The 17,810-nt window shown below is 38.8% G+C and overlaps 2 protein-coding genes across 2 annotated transcripts in view; one reads left to right on the top strand and one right to left on the bottom strand.

Moving 5' to 3' along the window:
* The window catches only part of LOC139970053 (uncharacterized), a 491,924-nt gene that overhangs the window by 27,091 nt on the left and 447,023 nt on the right, over positions 1–17,810 (bottom strand). The gene's annotated exons all lie outside the window — the stretch shown is intronic.
* On the top strand, positions 6,224–17,467 carry LOC139969356 (uncharacterized). The gene is made up of 4 exons (XM_071974242.1): positions 6,224–6,492; positions 11,824–13,761; positions 15,329–15,424; positions 17,157–17,467. The coding sequence occupies exons 2-3, from the start codon at positions 11,886–11,888 to the stop codon at positions 15,421–15,423; spliced, it is 1,971 nt and encodes a 656-aa protein (XP_071830343.1). The 5' UTR covers positions 6,224–6,492; positions 11,824–11,885; the 3' UTR covers position 15,424; positions 17,157–17,467.

Below are 17,810 nucleotides of genomic sequence, written 5' to 3'. Positions count from 1 at the left end.
GTACCTATTGATCGAATAAGCGATACCGATAAATCGAAGTTGCGGTACCAATCAATCGAATGTGCGGTACCGATAAATAGAATGTTCGGAACCGATAAATCGGATGTTCGGTACTGATCAATCGAATGTGCGGTACCGATAAATCGAATGTTTGGTACCGCTCAAGCGAATGTGCTGTACCGATCAATCAAATGTGCGGTACCGATAAATCGAAAGTGCGGTACCGAACAATCGAATGTGCGGTACCGATAAATCTCATGTTCGGTATCGATAAATCGAATGTGCGGTATCGATCAATCGAATGTGCGGTATCGACAAATGGAATGTGCGGTACCGAAAAAATCGAATGTGCCGTACCGATAAATCGAATGTTCGAAACCGATAAATGGAAGGTGCTGTACCGATCAATCGAATGTGCGGCACCGATAAGTCGAATGTGCGGTACCGATAAATCGAATGTGCGGTACCGATAAATCGAATATGCGGTACAAATAAATAGAATGTGCTGTACCGATCAATCCGATGTGCGGTACAGATCAATCAATGTGCGGTACGTATCAAATGAATGTGCGGTACCGATAAATGGAATGTGCGGTACCGATAAATCGAATGTGCGTTACCGATAAATAGAATGTGCGGTACCGATCAATCGAATGTTCGGTACCGATCAATCGAATGTGCGGTACCGATAAATCGAATGTTCGGTAACGATCAATCGAATGTGCGGAACCGATCCATAGAAAGTGCGATACCGATAAATCGAATGTGCGATACCGATAAATCAGGGGCGTCAATCCGATTGAAACGTGGGGGGGGGGGGGGGCGTAATCGATTCGAGTATTCCGGCCGTTAGTACTATCTAAGCGGAGCGCCACTATCGGTTGGCGCGCAGCGTACCAAGCAAATTTCAGATTTCAATACCTGTCAGATCGCTGGAGATGGCTGGATAGCAGCCATCTAGTTGCGTGATTTCGGGTGAAAAAATTACAAATTCGTCACTCAGGAAATCTGCAATAAAGTTCATGCGACCTTCATTTTTGGTGGATTATTTATTTTATTAGTGATTCCAATTGACATGAACATTAGAACCCGGTGCAAGTTGACAAATGATGCGGCGAACTGGAACCCCAGCCCCATTTTGCCATATGTTTCAGGATAGAATACCCCTCAATTGTTCAAACCCATGGCAACTAACAATCTGTGAATACATTTACTTCGAAATGGGCACATTATATTGCACCAAGTCGGTCAAGGAATGACCCCAGGGCCTCAGATATAGGCCTATAGCAGGGGTGGGCTACCTTTTTGAATGAATGGGCCAGATTTTAGAAGCGAAAGACAGGGCCGCACCTAACCAACGACCTGCTGTTGATTTCAAACCTTTGCTTCCGGGGACGTTCAAGCAATAGGTGTGTGTACTAATCTGTATTCACAAAAACATAATGTCAATGCAGTCCAGTTGCTAATTAATGGTGATAATAGACCTACCTGACAACATCATAAGCGCAGATAAATTCTAGGCAGCTAGTTCATTTTTTGTGATGATGTAAAAAATCACTGGCCTGCGGGCCGTAGTTGCCCACCCCTGGCCTGTAGGAACGATGTCCCAAATGTCCCGGACATATAGGCGAAGGAAGCTATCCGCCGCGACTGCATGTGAGTTTCTCGACTTGCCGTCCTGGGAGCCATACCACAAAATTGGTGCATTTCCTCATACGCCATTATTAATAATTTAAATAACTAACTAGTTAGGCACAGCCCAGATCCGAGTTCGTATAGTGAGCTTAGCGCAAATTTGGCCAAAAGTCGTCCTACGCCAGCATGTTAGACCACCAATGACTTTTAATACCACCCGTGACACACTCCCAATGGGACTGTGTCAGTTTAAATGTTTTGCTAGGTCTAAGAGAATACATTTCTATGAAATTTGAAACAAGGATGGCAAGACAAACCACTTTTATATGTTTTCAGGACCTCACACATGCGCATGTATCGTCAGACTTAGAATAGGACCCATGTGAGTGGTGGCTAAAGTGATGAAGGCATCCAAACATATCAGTGGTTGTTCGTTGGAGTACTCACGCAAGTTACCTCGGTTGCTAGGTGGATCTGCATCTGGTTATAGGGTGAATTCTGGTCGGAGCGTATTATGTAACCACCGTGTACCCAGCAACGTAGCTAAGGCCTGATGATGGAGAGGGGGCGGGGGAGGGGGGGGGGAGCGTGTAGTGGCTGAAAATCCAACTGGATGGGTTTTGAAGCCAGAAAATGCCGACTGCTGCTTTGTACCCCCCCCCCCCACCCACCCACCCACCATCGCGCTACTCGTCTACGATACGGTCAGTGTCAGACACCCAATCTTTCGCGACTGCACTTTTGTTCCGAACTATTTTTCGATACATTTGTACCCACTGGCACTCATTTCACAAATTTATTAGCCCCCCTCCCACCAACCCTAACCAAATATTTTTGTGAAATTTCGGGCAAAATGCTGATAATTTTTCAGGCACTTACTGAAAGAAAGATAATTTGCAATGTGTTTTTTCAGTAGTTAAACTTATATTATTATTATCATTAATATTGTAACGACTTCCAAATAACTCTAACCAATATGGAAGGGTAATAAGACGGACATGATTGTATGTTCATTGTATGCGATTTAAAAATCGATGCATGTCTATATGATATGCACATAGACATGTGGAACGCGCTTAGCGCGCGAAAAATTTTGGTTATATCTTTCGGGCAAGTCGTTACAACCCCTTCCCCCAAATCAATTGGGCTCCTACGCCTATGGCGGTAGTTCTACTAGGCATTTTTTGATTGGAGTATTTAAAATCATACGAAGCTTTGTACGGTGGAGTATAAGAATCGCGAGATACAATTTCTCAAAGTGGCAAGGAATACGTGGTAAATATGACAGATTCAAGGTAAATTTTGACCGAAATTGTTCAATTTTTAGGTCATGCACAATCGCAGGAATAAATGAATAGGCCTAGATAAACTAGAGTGCGACAGTTGGAAATTCCGACTGTCGCACTCCAATTTTCCAACTATCGTCAGTTTTACTAAGTTTGGGGTGAGACACCCCACACCTCACACCCCCCTCTATCGACGTCCCTGCGTGTACCCGGTATCACTAAACAACAAGATAAGATGGGATGCGCTGCCACGGAATATGCTCCCTTATTCATTTACCCAATATTAGAGAAAGGGAACCGTCTTTGAAACACCATCTACAACTAAACAACAACTATGTACAAGCTTTGGCTCTAGCTATGATGTGCTGTCTCTTATGATAATGACGGAGCGCACTATTTTTCTACTGGAATCGCCCGAAGATGCGGCGTCTGTAATCCGAGGAACCAACGAACTTCTCTGCTAACTCCTCAGGCTTCAACTGGGCTAGACGTTCGCGGTGAATATGGCACACCATCACATGGTTCAGCCTATGTTGAGTCATGGTGCTCCGTAGCCATGTTTTCAAACGCCCCAAAACACTAAAGTATCTCTCGGCTTCCGTCGAACTGGCGGAGGAGACGAGGAGGACCACAAGAGAGCTTCGACTTCACCAAACATAGCCCGTACCGCTGGATTCATCAACTTGAATATTTGTCTAAACCCTTCAACCGACGACGACTGGAACTGGCCTCGAAAGAAAGGCAGACTAAGCTTAAGATTGTCGGAGAGCTCAGGGTACCAACTCACGAGATCTGGGTGGAATTCTCCATTAAGCAACAAGTTGATTGATATTCGATGATATGAATCCTGAGATGTGTACCGTAAGTCTTAACCAAATAGCCACATCATTACTCTTTTTCCAAATGTGTGGGGGACATTTGGTATTGTTTCCACCACCCATCGAAATGTGGGGGGGGGGGACGTGTCCCCCCGCCCCCCTGGATTGACGCCCATGCGATAAATAGAAAGTTCGATACCGATCAATCGAGAGTGTGGTGTCGATAAATCGAATGTGCGGTACCTATTAATCGAATGTGCGGTACAGATCAATCGAATGAGCGGTACCGATAAATCTAATGTGGTCTACCGATTAATCGAATGTGCGATACCGATAAATCGAATGTTCGGTACTGATCAATCGAACGTGCTGTACCGATAAATTGAAAGTGCGGTACCTATAAATCGATAGTGCGGTACCGATCAATCGAATATGCGGTGTCGATAAATTGAATGTTCGGTACTGATCAATCAAATGTGCGGTACTGATACATCGAATGTGCGGTACCGATGAATCGAATGTGTTGTATCGATAAATAGAATGTGTGGTACCGTTCAATCGAATGTGCGGTACCGATCAATCGAATGTGCAGTACAGATCAAACGAATGTGCGGTACTGATCAATCGAATATGCGGTGTCGATAAATTGAATGTTCGGTACTGATCAATCAAATGTGCGGTACTGATAAATCGAATGTGCGGTACCGATGAATCGAATGTTCGGTACTGATCAATCGAATGTGCGGTACCTATCAATCGAATGTGCGGTACCTATCAATCGAATGTGCTGTACCGATAAATCGAATGTGTTGTATCGATAAATAGAATTTGCGGTACCGTTCAATCGAATGTGCGGTACCGATCAATCGAATGTGCGGTACAGATCAAACGAATGTGCGGTACTGATCAATCGAATGGGCGGCACTGTTCAATCGAATGTTCGGTACTGTTCAATCGAATGTTCGGTACCGATCAATCACATCTACACTATGTTTTTCTTCAATTTTAGGATACAAATTCAGGATGATAAAAATAACATGAGAAAGTATCAAATAACGTCAGTTAGGATGATTAGACTGAGTTCCTGTCAGGAATTTTCCTGAAAAATGTCACCTGATGGGGCAAAGTTTTTCTTATGTTGACCGCACTTTTTAGCTTCCGTAAAATCGTATTTATTAACGTACATATATTCAAAAGGTGCTTTAGCTTAGGTTTGTATGGCGGGCCATCAGTCTCAAATCGTGGGGAATCGACATATACCGATTTAAATCGACATATAACAATTTCCTTCGACTTATACTAGTTTCAAGCAGCTTAAATTGACTTTTACCTATTTAAATTTACATATACCAGTTTAATTCTACATATCGTCGATTTAAATCATCACATAGCAGTTTAATTCGACATATCATCTATTTAAATTGACATATACCAATTTAAATCGATGAAAAGTAAAATAAATTGGTATATGTCAATTTAAATCGACATATATTAGTTTACATCGATGATATGTCGAATTAAATCGGTATATGTCAATTTAAATCGAAATATACCAATTTAAATCGATGATAAGTAAAATAAATCGGTATATGTCAATTTAAATCGACATCTACCAGTCTAAATCTATGAAACGTGAATTAAATTGGTAGGTGTCAATTTAAGTTGCTAGAAACTGGTATAATTCCACAGAAATCGTCTTCTATTGATTTTATTCGACATATCATCGATTTCAACTGGTAGATGTCGATTTAAATCGACATAGGCTATAGCCTACCGATTAAGTTTACATATCATCGATTTAAATTGGTCGATTGGTCGATTTAAATGATATGTCGATTTAAATATGTATATGTCAATTTGAGTTGCTAGAAACTGGTATAAGTCCAAGGATATTGACTTCAATCGATTTAAATCGACATATCATCGATTAATACAGGTAGATGTCGATTTAAATTGACATATACCGATTTATTTTACATATCATCGATTTAAATCGGTATATGTCGATTTAAACTGGTGTAAGTCGAATTAAATTGGTGTATGTCGATTTAAATTGACATATACCGATTTAATTCGACATATCATCGATTTAAACTAATAGGCCTATATGTCGATTTAAATTGACATATACCGATTTATTTTTCTTATCATCGATTTAAATTGGTATATGTCGATTTAAATCGATGATATGTCGAATTAAACTGGTATTTGTCGATTTAAATAAATGGCATGTAGAATTAAACTGGTAAATGTATATTTAAATCGGTAGAAGTCAATTTATGCTGCTGGAAACTGGTATAATTCGAAGGAAATTGGTATATGTTGATTTAAATCGGTTTAAGTCGATTCCCCACGATTTTACACTGATGGCACGCCATAGGTTTGGCGTATCCAACTCAGCGAAGGAATTCTTTAAAAGTAAAGCGCCCTCGATTATTCTGATACATGGCGCTGGTATATTCTGCACTGCATAGCACAGTTTGCATGACACTTCCGGGACGTGGGTGTAAGCGGTAAAGGTTGTATGTATGTGTAGCTAGAGAGAGCTCAGGGTACCTATAATATATATAACACTGGTATGAGAAGCCGACTTTATTCATTGGTGCTACACAATAGTGGGCAACATTTTATACTGCCAACGGAATGCGGAAGATATCAGACAGTTGATCATGGCACTGGTCAATCTGTTAGTGTTAGAGTTATGGTAGACGTGATCGGCAGTATAAATGACATCTCCACAATCGAACTTTATGGTAAATTGAGACATTATTCGTACACAAAGTGTAGCATAGACATAGGCCTAGACTTTAAAAGTATTACACCGGGCTAGCCTAACGTTATAAGCCTAAAGTTGATTCACGTTATCATATAGACTAGCCTAAGTTAAAACCAGTACTACATCTGCCTGATTTGTTGTAAGTTGTGACGTTAAGCCACTTGCAACACATATTATAAAGTGATATGTTTTGTTGGATCTGTGACACTGGTCTAACAGTACAAAGGGATATGCCAACTACAGTAATGTTATTAGTGAAATAAAGTTTGCTTCCCAGGGACGCAAGCCCCCCAAAAGTTTGCGTCCCATATAAAAAAGCTTGCGTCCCTATCGAACACCAGTTGCGTTCATTGTATTACCTACTGTTACTTGGGAAGTGTAGTATCACTGCCTATACTTTGTGAAGGTTATACACAATGTATAGGGCAGATGGCTCAGTGCCTTAGCTTCCCTGTTTGACAGGGGCGGCCCGACCCACCCTCCTTTCGCCCACCCTTCGGTTTCAAACAATTTTCAATCCCCAGCGCCCTCCTTCATTCCTCCCTTGAACTTCCCTACAGGCCAACTCCGTAGTACAGTAGCTCCATGCTTTGACCTTGCAGCGCTTCCAACAACCAACTTCAAAAATCACTGTAGCTACAGTGTGCATATCTCTTGCTAAATTCCACACAAATCACTGTACTACTCTGCATGTACATGTACAGTATATGCCTGTTCGAACTTCATTTTCAACTACACATGCGCAAATCACCAAAACCTGATCCAACATGTATCCTGTGCACTTTGCAAACAATCATCTGTACGAAAATTACAGGCCTATGTGAATAGCTTTTTACGCAATGTCGATTAAAAAATCATAAAGTCAATTTTCTAAAGTAGAGAAGTTTACACACGAATGTTGCACCAAAATAAAATTTACTGAAGCATATGGTCAATTACAGTAGACCGCAAAACAATTTGCAACAGAAACTACTGGGGTATGAATGCACATTTAAAATTAGCAACTCTTAATGCAGAGAGAAGAAACATTTGTGAGATGAAATATCATTTTCAGGACCAGAGATGTACTGTAAGCTTCCCACAAAATTCATAGATTGTCTTAACTCATAACATTTTCTGATCAAAACAATGATTAAAAATATTATGTGATAGTCTCAGAAACAATTCAAGTGCATCTTTGAACCACCAGTGATTGTTGTCAAAATGTAACTAAAACAATACAAGACAACAACTTAAGGCCTAACGTTATTATATTTGAGTGCACATATATGATAGCCTAAACCACAAACTTTGTTATCTCTACACAGGTGAAAGTAACATTATAAGTAATTGTTGTTAAACAACTTACTTCGTTCAAGAATGCAAGAATGTTGCCAGACAATCGGTAGGGACTATTAGCCAATCAAATCACGAGAATTTGGTAAAGCAGCATTGTCTAATATTGTTAGCATGAAAATCTCCATAATGGAGTTGGGTAACTGTTAATTGTAACTTAGGAAAGGGTTCATAAAAGTTGTGAGCAAGTACCAGGCTGTTAAGGGGTATGTTCTTGTGTCGTTGATATCTGTAAATAATAGTTTTACAGTACATCATTTAAGAGGCGCAATTAAGTCTGGTAAATGTGCAGTATTTTTATTCAGATTGCAATTTCTCTCTAGGCATTTGTTTGACTTAACATTGATTCCCGACATTTACAGCATGTGCATAGCCGATAACATTTTGCAGAAGTTATGTAAGGGAGTTGTATACTGTTCAGTAGTGTGCAATACATGTCTAGACCATACAGTATTTGGTACTAGTCTATGGTAAACTTGACCGTTTTGAAATTGACAGCAATTTTGTTGTTGTATATTATAGGCCTATCAATATACTGTACTGTAGCCTACAGAACTTTGTGCACAAGCAAATATGTTGTCAGGGGTCATTATAACTACTGTAAGTATTGTTTGTTCTTGTAGAGGTATTTATTAAAGTGCACGATTCATGGAGGACTGCAGGGTCGCAAGTTTTTTGGAGAGGACGCAAACAAGTTTAAGACGTTGCGTGCTGCGAACACAAATTTCAATATCCTACAGTACTAGTAACAATACTATGTTAGTGTAAAATCTAAACCTACACATCAACTGTATGGTATACCATAGTTTCACAATTAGACTACTCAGAACACAGTGACAATGTTTATACTTTGTATATATTGGGTGTGTGACTCTATTGTAAAACTTGCAAATGTATTCTGACTGCTAAGCTTTGCTTGCATAAAGCAAAATCTATTTTAGTGTGAACATTCAAACTTAGGTCAAGCTTAGCTGACTGAAAAATTTGATGTTACTTCACAACAAAAGGGGACACATCATATGTTACATGGCCAGACTGACATATACTGTAAAACCATGGCATAGCAAGCCAACCTCATGCACAACATGTGCAGTTTAAACAAACAATGCTAAATTATAGAACCAAAAGTACTATGTATGGTCTTGTTCAAACATATTTACTACCAGAATGTAAGCATTGCAGTGGGGATATGGTTGCCAATTAATTCTTGGGTAAACCAATGCTTGAAGGGCAATCTCAGTCTAAAAACAATCACATCTGCTATTGAGCAACACCTTCATCAGTGAAAAGAGTTTGACAGTCTATAGTACAAAAGCAATGGAGACCACTTGATGTTCTAAGTCAGAGAAGTGACATGATTGATATTAGTGATACAACTGTAAAATTTCTACCTGTTCGAAGTGGTTATTAAAACATTTGTAATGGTCATTGTTCTCCATGTTCAGTTGCATGTAAGGAGTCTATGCCAAAGGAATCAAAGCGATAGTGATGTGTGTGCTTGCCTGCATGCATGACACTTGCTTGTAAACACGGTATATAACTCACAAAGTTAATGGTGGTTTAACTTCATACAGTACTTGGTACAGTATGTGGATCTGTCTTATTGAGTACAAGAAGTGTATTGTTTTTCGCGCAAGAATCCTATTGAAATTGCTAGAGGTCAAACGTTGCATGAGGTCAACAGGCTGAAAATCTTTTAAACATGATAACTCCAAAATTAAAGCTACAATTAACCTGTGAATTCTCCAAAGATATGATTTTCTTTTGGTGACCATAGTTTGGTAAAACTCAGTTCAGTTTGGTTATGTGAAGAGGGCTCTATAGGTCTTCAACAAAACAAACTTGGCATCCAGGTAATGAAATCTGCTTCAGAGTTAATCTCTGACTTGAAACATACACACACTTAAACCTGATATTTAAGGCTTTCTCCCTCTGAATTTCAAGGGGTCATCAGGTTAACTCAAATGGTGCAATACTTGGCCATTTCCCCCAAATATTTCTCAGTTAATAAGCAATGTCATGTATAGATCTGGATAACTATTTAAAGGGATTTGCTAGCTCAAAGTTGGTAAAATGTGTCTATTTTTCACAAAGGAAGACTGTTCTTTCTGGATATGGAAACAAGGTTTAAATTAAATTCTATACTGTAAACACCTAATGGTGGATGACCACAAGGGATTTTGTACAAGCAATTTTAGGATATTTGTAGTAAGTAACAATGTGTCTGGCAGTACTGTATCTTTCATGGGTGAAATGAACAACTGTTAATAACAGAAAAGATTACTACATATTAAGTACTGTATTTCACTAAAGACAACTAAGATTGCACAACTGTCAACTGATACCTGTACAAAGAAAAGACAGGCATGACAGGAAATCTACTGAAAAAATCATGACCAAAAATCTTCAAAATTGATCATGATACTTATGATCAGTGCTTGATGCAGGTGATGTTATCTGGATTACAGGTCCCAGCTGCCCTCAGAAACTTCACCATAAACTTTTAAACCAACAATATGCCAATAGATTTAAAAACACTAGAAAAACAGTTGTAACCTTTCTTGGATGGTTGATTTGGAAGGAAGAGGTACAGTAGTACATAGGTGCTATGTGGGGGTGCAGTGCTTAAGTTATGCTCTATGAGCTTTTGCCTTTGCAGGATCTTTTCAATACAGGCTTTTTGCTTTATTAGCAGTTCTCTGTATCTTTATGATTGTTTTACCAAATATTTGAGCGTTGGATCAATGTTAGTGTAGCCTTGCTTTGGGCTATATATCACTTTTTGTGTGTTAAGCTACAGTACTTGTTGGCCTGAGAGCTTAGGCTGGAGCTTTTTCTTAGACCATGGGGCTAGTCATGTCCAGTCTCTGGAGTTTGACTTCACATTTGGTAATCCCTCGTTCTTTTACAAGAGAAGGATTGTGAGTTGTCATTGGACTCCTTCCTTTCCTCCAATGCTTCCTTGGCAGAAGCTCTGTCTTTGGGGTATAAGTTGTTTAGACATTCTGTACATAACATGTTCTTAAAGATCTTTTATTCTTACTTCGAGACCTCAGGGTTCTCTTTTTTTCTGTCAGGCTTTAGTTGGGTCCTGGTGATTTGCCGACAGCCCCCTTTAAGCCTGTGTTTTGTTCCTTGTTCAAGGCCCCATCATTGCTTCGAAACCTTAGGGTTCTCGTTTTTCTTGTTAGTCTAAGGAGCTACACTCCTTTAGTACAGTGCCTTCGGGTCTCCTTGGCGTTCCTGAAGGCTGTAACGATACTTGTCAGGTCTGGTGCTGGCCTTGTGTTCTTACTCCGTTTGAATATCCGCCCGCCCTTTAGTAAGAATGCCTTCCATTTTTGGCCACTACCCACTTCTTCGACTTTCAAGGTCATTAGTCAGGAATGTTAGCCTGTGTGTTATGTAATTAACTCACCAAGCCTAGTAAAAGATTCAAGCTTGGAAATGTCACTTGCACGGCTCAAATTTTCCTGCCATCTACCGTGAGAGCCTATTAAAATCCCTGAGGGAGGTACAGTAAACTGTTCTGACAGTGGCATTAAAGAGCACTCAATTATTCTAGCTATGCTAAAAAAATAAAACTTCCAACAAAAACATCACTACTGTATTTGTATACCAAACAATAATGGGATGCATGAGCAGGCAAATTGTTTGACCTCAATACACAATATCAAAAACAATGTTCTACACAATGAAAAATGTTGCTGCACTATCATGCAAGGCAAGTAAATAATGACTTAGTGTTTGTGGAATATGTCCTGCAAACGGTTCTCTCTGCTTTGGAAATGTTGAAAGAGACACACAGACATTACATCTGTACTGTATTTAACTGACAAGCATGAATGAAAACCAAAACATTTATAAATAAAATCAAAATGGCTTTATATTGAATCATGCCATCTTACTGTCTTGATGAATTTGATATAATATGTAGTTACTGCATTCAATTGCCTCTCTTTTTTTTTTCCAGATGATATTGACATCCTGGATGTGGTGTAAAGTGATCTGCTACTTGAGTTGATATTTGTTATCATGGGGGACTTGCAAGTTTGGGTTAATGGTGTTGAAAATACCATTAGTGGTTTAGATACCACTACAACTTCTAGAGATATAGCAATAGCACTTGCACAATCTTATCGACTGGTTGGTTGTTTCAATCTCATTGAGAAAAGTCCAACGGGAGAACGGTGCCTCCATCCAAATGAACATCCTTTGGACTTGTCTCAGAATTGGGGGCAAAACTCTCACAACTGCTTCATCTTGAGAAAAAAGGTTTTGTCACCCACCAATAGTAGACCACCATCAAGCACTCAGTCAAGTCCTGTTCGAACAAGGCAGGTTGAAGTTTCATCACCTGTCAGTCTTTCATCTGGAATCACATCTGATTCTAGTTTTAAAAAGAAGAGTCAAGGGCCACCAATTGTTAAACCTAAACCCAAACCTAAACCTTCATTGGAAACATCTGAAGCAGAACCGGTGAAACCTGTACCTGTACCAAGGAAACGTGTCTTGGTCTCCTCACCATTACTTGTTCAGGAAGAGGTCTTTCAACAGTCACAATCGAAGCAAATATATCATCAACCAGATATAATTGTTAAAAGTCAGCTTCCTGCTTATTCTAATGACAGCTACCAGCCCAAGTCCCAAGATCAACCAGATCATAAGGACCACTCTACATTGCAAGATAAGGAAGGTAAGTCATCTGCTGAAGGTGAGAGACTAAACCAAGAGAGAATGAGGGCCTTGGAAGTACAAAGACAGCAACAAGAACAGGTGGAGAAGGCAATGAGGGTAAAACGAACCAGGGAACACAAAGAAATGAGGCAAGACCTAGGCAACAAGAACAGAAGAGAAGAAACAGGTGGACAGAGACCATTAAAGATAGTAGGACAACAAGAAGATGAACAATTAAAGAGTACAGACATGAAGAAACACCAGGAGCAACAGACAGTACAAGATGACAATAGGAGAAAGGAAGGTACAAAAGACAATGATAGAAAACACAACCAAGAAAAGCAGGGAACAAGTTTGGAGAAAGAACTTGAAGAAAAGAAACAAACAGAATTGGTTAAGAGAAGGAAAAAAGAACTTGATGAGAAGACAAAGGAAGCAGAAAGAGTCCAGTCAAAGAATCTAGCAGAACAAAAGGAAAAACTGAAACAAGATCAGTTACAAAAAGAAAGGAAGAATAAGAAAGAAATGGAGAAGAGAAAACAGCAAGAGGATAAAGCAAAAGAAGCAAAGAGACAAGAGGAGGAGAGAAAGAAAGCTATAGAGGAAGAAGAAGAGAAAGGTAAACTGGCAGACCTGGTGAAAGCTCAAGAGTGCAAACTCAATCACCAGCAGTCACAACTGACAGGACTAGATGTAGCTATCCAAGGTCTTCTTAAGTTTGAGAATGACCCAGCCATTGACAAGATTCAAGAAGAAATATCAAAGATAGAACAATCTATTCAAAGAAATCAAGCCTTGCTTAATGAAAAAGATTTCTGGGATAATGAACTGGATCTGGAGCGGCAAATGCATAAGAAGTTGGAAGCAAGTGTTGATATCTTGAAAGATAAGGTAGCTGATTGTAACAGGCAGATCTCCCAGAAACAAGCAGAGATTATTCAATTGACCAAGATTGTCAAAAGGGAAGAAAAAATGGTAAAATTAGACAGAGATCAGTCAGAGGAAGTGAAGGCTGTTAAGGAAGAGTTAAAGGAATTGAAGCATGAGTATTCAGTTATCACAGCCAATCTGGAGAAAGTGAATGAAAAGTTAAATGGGTTGGATCAAGACTTTCAGGAGAAGCAGAAAGAATTAAGACTAGTAGAGGAGGACTTTGGAAAAGAAAAGACCAAAGGATTGCACATCATTATTCCAGAAAATAATACTGAGATTGATAATGGAAGAGAAAAAGGGTGTAAGTATGAATTCAAGGAATTGTTTGTAGTAGACATGATATATTAAGGTATATCCTTGTGAATGAAACATTGTTAAATCAGACATTCATCATACCTTATGAGCATGCTACTAACTGTTAACTGGGCTGCAACAGGACCTGATGTGTGAGAGCACCATCAAATTATGCTAACTCACATCCAAATCAACATTTGTTTGCTAAATACAATGGAGCAAGGTTCTGTCCTATTAATGTAGAATTTAAAAGTTAGATTACAAGATTATTCATATGGAGGAAGCTATTTAATACTGTATCTGCAAATTTGACACACTTCCGTATGATTCATCTTACTTGGAATTAATCCTCTGTTAACCACCAAGGTGGTACCGCATGAACATCGCTTTATGTTAAGGTCAACCATTGACATCAAGTGATGGTACCAATAAACATCTCTGTAAGATTAGGTTTACTAGTAACATCAAGTAACAGTACCACATGAACATTGCTTTATGGCCATTCCACCTCAAGTCAACCAATTTTCTGAAAGTAACCAGGCGACCCTCTCAGATTTATATGAAATTTCATCAGAATGATTGAATGTGTCCCAGATGAACACATACAAAAAGTAAAAATCTGAGAGGATCACCTGGGGACCACTGGTTAATTTGACATGAAATGAGTGACCCTTTAAGATAACTTACACTAGTATGAACAAGTGATGTTACCATATAAACATTGCTTTAAGGGAAGGTCGACTAGTGACATTAAGTGATGGTACCACTAGTAACATCATGTCATGGTACAGTACCACGTGAGTATTGCTTTAAGACAAGGTCCATGAGTAAGATAAAGTGATGTTACCTAAATGAACATCACTGTAAGATAAGGTCCACTAGTAACATCAAGTCATGGTACCACATGAGTATTGCTTTAAGACAAGGTCCATGAGTACAGTAAGATAAAGTGATTTTACCTAAATGAACATCACTTTGAGATAAGGTCCACTAGTAACATCAAGTCATGGTACCACATGAGTATTGCTTTAAGACAAGGTCCATGAGTAAGATAAAGTGATTTTACCTAAATGAACATCACTTTGAGATAAGGTCCACTAGTAACATCAAGTCATGGTACCACATGAGTATTGCTTTAAGACAAGGTCCATGAGTAAGATAAAGTGATTTTACCTAAATGAACATCACTTTGAGATAAGGTCCACTAGTAACATCAAGTCATGGTACCACATGAGTATTGCTTTAAGACAAGGTCCACGAGTAAGATAAAGTGTGGTTACCTAAATGCACATTGCTTTAAGATAAGGTCCACTAGTAACATCAATTGATGGTAGCACATGAGCATTGCTTTAAGATAAGGTCCTTGAGTAAGATCAAGTGATGTTACCTAAATGAACATTGCTTTAAGAGAAGATTCACTAGAAACATCAAGAAACATTTTGATTTAATCTGAGGATTTGGACACCTTTAATATGTCCAAGTTGCCACCTATTATAAGTGCTTTTCTATTTCATGTGATACTGTACCTTAGTTTGATGTGATCAGAGGGTAATTTTCTTTCTTCATGTTTGCAGCATCCCCTAACCTGCATCGCATTTTGAAGGGCAGTCCAAGGCAATTGGCTGTGGCTACACCATCCTCCGAGAATCCAGAAGGAATATTTCTGTGAAGTAAGGGACATTTTACACCTCCTGTTGATTGGTTACGTACAGAGAGCAGTGAACCTGTGGGTTCAACCTTGCGTGTGTATTTGTATTAGTAGGTCTGACATCAAGCGTGTAAACAGGGAAGGACAGGATTCCTCCAACTGAGTTTATTGACGCCTATTGTCTTTGGCTAAGGACAAAGTTTAACAACCACAAGCAGTGGTTCATAAAGACCATGATACTTCACATGCTCCTACTGCTCTGTACTGTAGATTGGTTGCCCCTGACAACATAACCAAACTATCCAAATTATGAATCCAGCTCTTGTTATTACTGTGTCAGTTATATTAAATCTGAATACAAATTTCAAAGCAGAGGCTTCCATGATACTTCCATAGTCTAGATACTATTGGTGAGGGGAGATTTCACCCCCCCCCCTCATTCATTCAATAACACTTTGGTAGCAAGGGGTCTATGCTGTTCTTGATTTAACATGTTCGTTTACAAGTTGTTGATGTATTGCTTGTTTATAGATTGTACATTGATCAACTAATGAGTATTGTGCCTGAAGGTGTAATGTATCAAACTATTGCAACATGCTTATGAAGTGTACATTGTTACATCAATAGTATAGCTATTTTATAAACTGGTAGCACTACAGTATGTTCAGATGACAGTGGTAAATTATCTTGCTAAATTTATCTAAAGAATGCTAATAATAGTAGATCTCCCTCGTGAGTACATGAACCCTGGTGAAATTGAAAGGTCAGTAGAGATTGACAGAAAGAAGACTTGTGTGAACTTCTACATAACTGAGTACAAGAACACCATTGTTTATATCAAAGGTCAATGGAGGTGAAAGCCTAAAAATTTTGTAAACCAGTGCTCCTGCTCCGAAAGCTTGGATGAACTTCATATTTTGAATAGATAAAGCTTACTTCAAGGATCCTATCATTTTTGTGGAGGTTAAATGTAATTTGAAGTTAGTAGACTCCAAGGTCCTGTATGAGTGCAAAACGTGGACTTAAAATGCGGAGATTGAAAAGCGAATAAATGCATTTGAAATGAACTGTATCCGGAAAACTTCTCCAAATCCATTACACTTCTCACACCATGAACAAGCAAGTATAGCCAATAATTGGGAGTTTCATAGGGGAGCAGGAATCCCTCCTTTCAGTGATGAAAAGAAGAAAACTTCTGTGGTTTGGGAATGTAATTAGTCAGAATAACAGCCTGGCAAACACTAAATTGCAAGGAGGGACAGATGGGGTACAAAGGAGAGACAGGCCGGTTAAAACTAAAACCTGGACTGGGATGGACTGCAATCAGCTCATAAGAACAGCTGACGATCATGAATCATGGAAAGCTTGTGTTGTGTCATCATGTCGCCCCAACTAGATAGATAGACTCCAAACTCCAAAGTGTGAAAACATTCCAAAAAATCATTGCAACAGAAAAGCTTTAATGAACCACATATGTAGTATGCAAATCCAACTATAAGTAAGCACAAATGCCTTTGTTGTTTTATGTGGAAATTAAATGCAATTATAGGTCAAAGTCGAAAAATCTTGTAAATATAACTCCAAAAGTAAAGATTGGATGAACCTTCATACTTCATATGTGCAAGAACCTTGGCGTCAACACTGGTCAAAAATAAAAAACTCCTGTAAGCATTGAGTTGTTCTTATGGAAAATGTGTCAAGGAATTATTCTTATATCTTTATAGTTTGATGAATGTTTTTCTTTATTTTCACAGATTGAAGTTTTATTTCAACTCATGTACGACAATCAAACATATGCAACTCTACAGCAACTCCATTTATGGCTTCAAGATTCCAATCAAGCTTCAGCTGCTGTGACTCTTGGTGAAATGAGATGAGCCAAATGAGACCATCCATGTGAATCAATTAATTTTTCAAATGTAGCAAATCTTTTTATGAGCACAGTACACGGCTGTCTTTATTTTGACTGAAGTGTTGTAAATAGCACTTTGGCTTATACTCTGAAACCTGGTAACTTTATGTCTGCACCCAACTTATACAAACTACTTCTTAATTTTCATTGTTTTCATCAAATCTGGTGAATATTTGACCTACTTATCATCGTGAAGGAGGCATGGGGAATAGGAGAGGGTATGAACATTTGTGTTCTTTCATTATTTAAATAGTAATCTCTGACTAAGGTCCTCAAGTATTTGTCAGGGTGTGTATGAATTTCAAGTCTAAAAACTTGCTCAGGAGAAAATATATGCTTCCACTAGGGTATTCACAAAGTCGCTCAAAATTATTACATTAACTGTTGAGAGCTGGATTCTTTAGTTTGTTCATAAATTTGGATTCACATCTCATTTTGATTGCTAAACTTCAGGTTATTCATCAAATTCAGTGATGTTTCTTGGAAATTCTTGAAT

Source organism: Apostichopus japonicus, chromosome 7 (assembly GCF_037975245.1).
Source record: "Apostichopus japonicus isolate 1M-3 chromosome 7, ASM3797524v1, whole genome shotgun sequence".
In the NCBI taxonomy this organism is placed as follows: Eukaryota; Metazoa; Echinodermata; class Holothuroidea; order Aspidochirotida; family Stichopodidae; genus Apostichopus; species Apostichopus japonicus.
Note: the sequence above shows the minus strand (reverse complement) of the source record. Positions and strands in the feature narration are given on the sequence as shown.

Bases quoted from the DNA above. Each gene is read 5' to 3' on its own strand.
- LOC139969356 (XM_071974242.1), top strand. From the start codon at position 11,886: ATGGGGGACTTGCAAGTTTGGGTTAATGGTGTTGAAAATACCATTAGT. The intron at 13,762-15,328 runs GTAAGTATGAAT...TCATGTTTGCAG, and splicing joins TAATGGAAGAGAAAAAGGGT to CATCCCCTAACCTGCATCGC.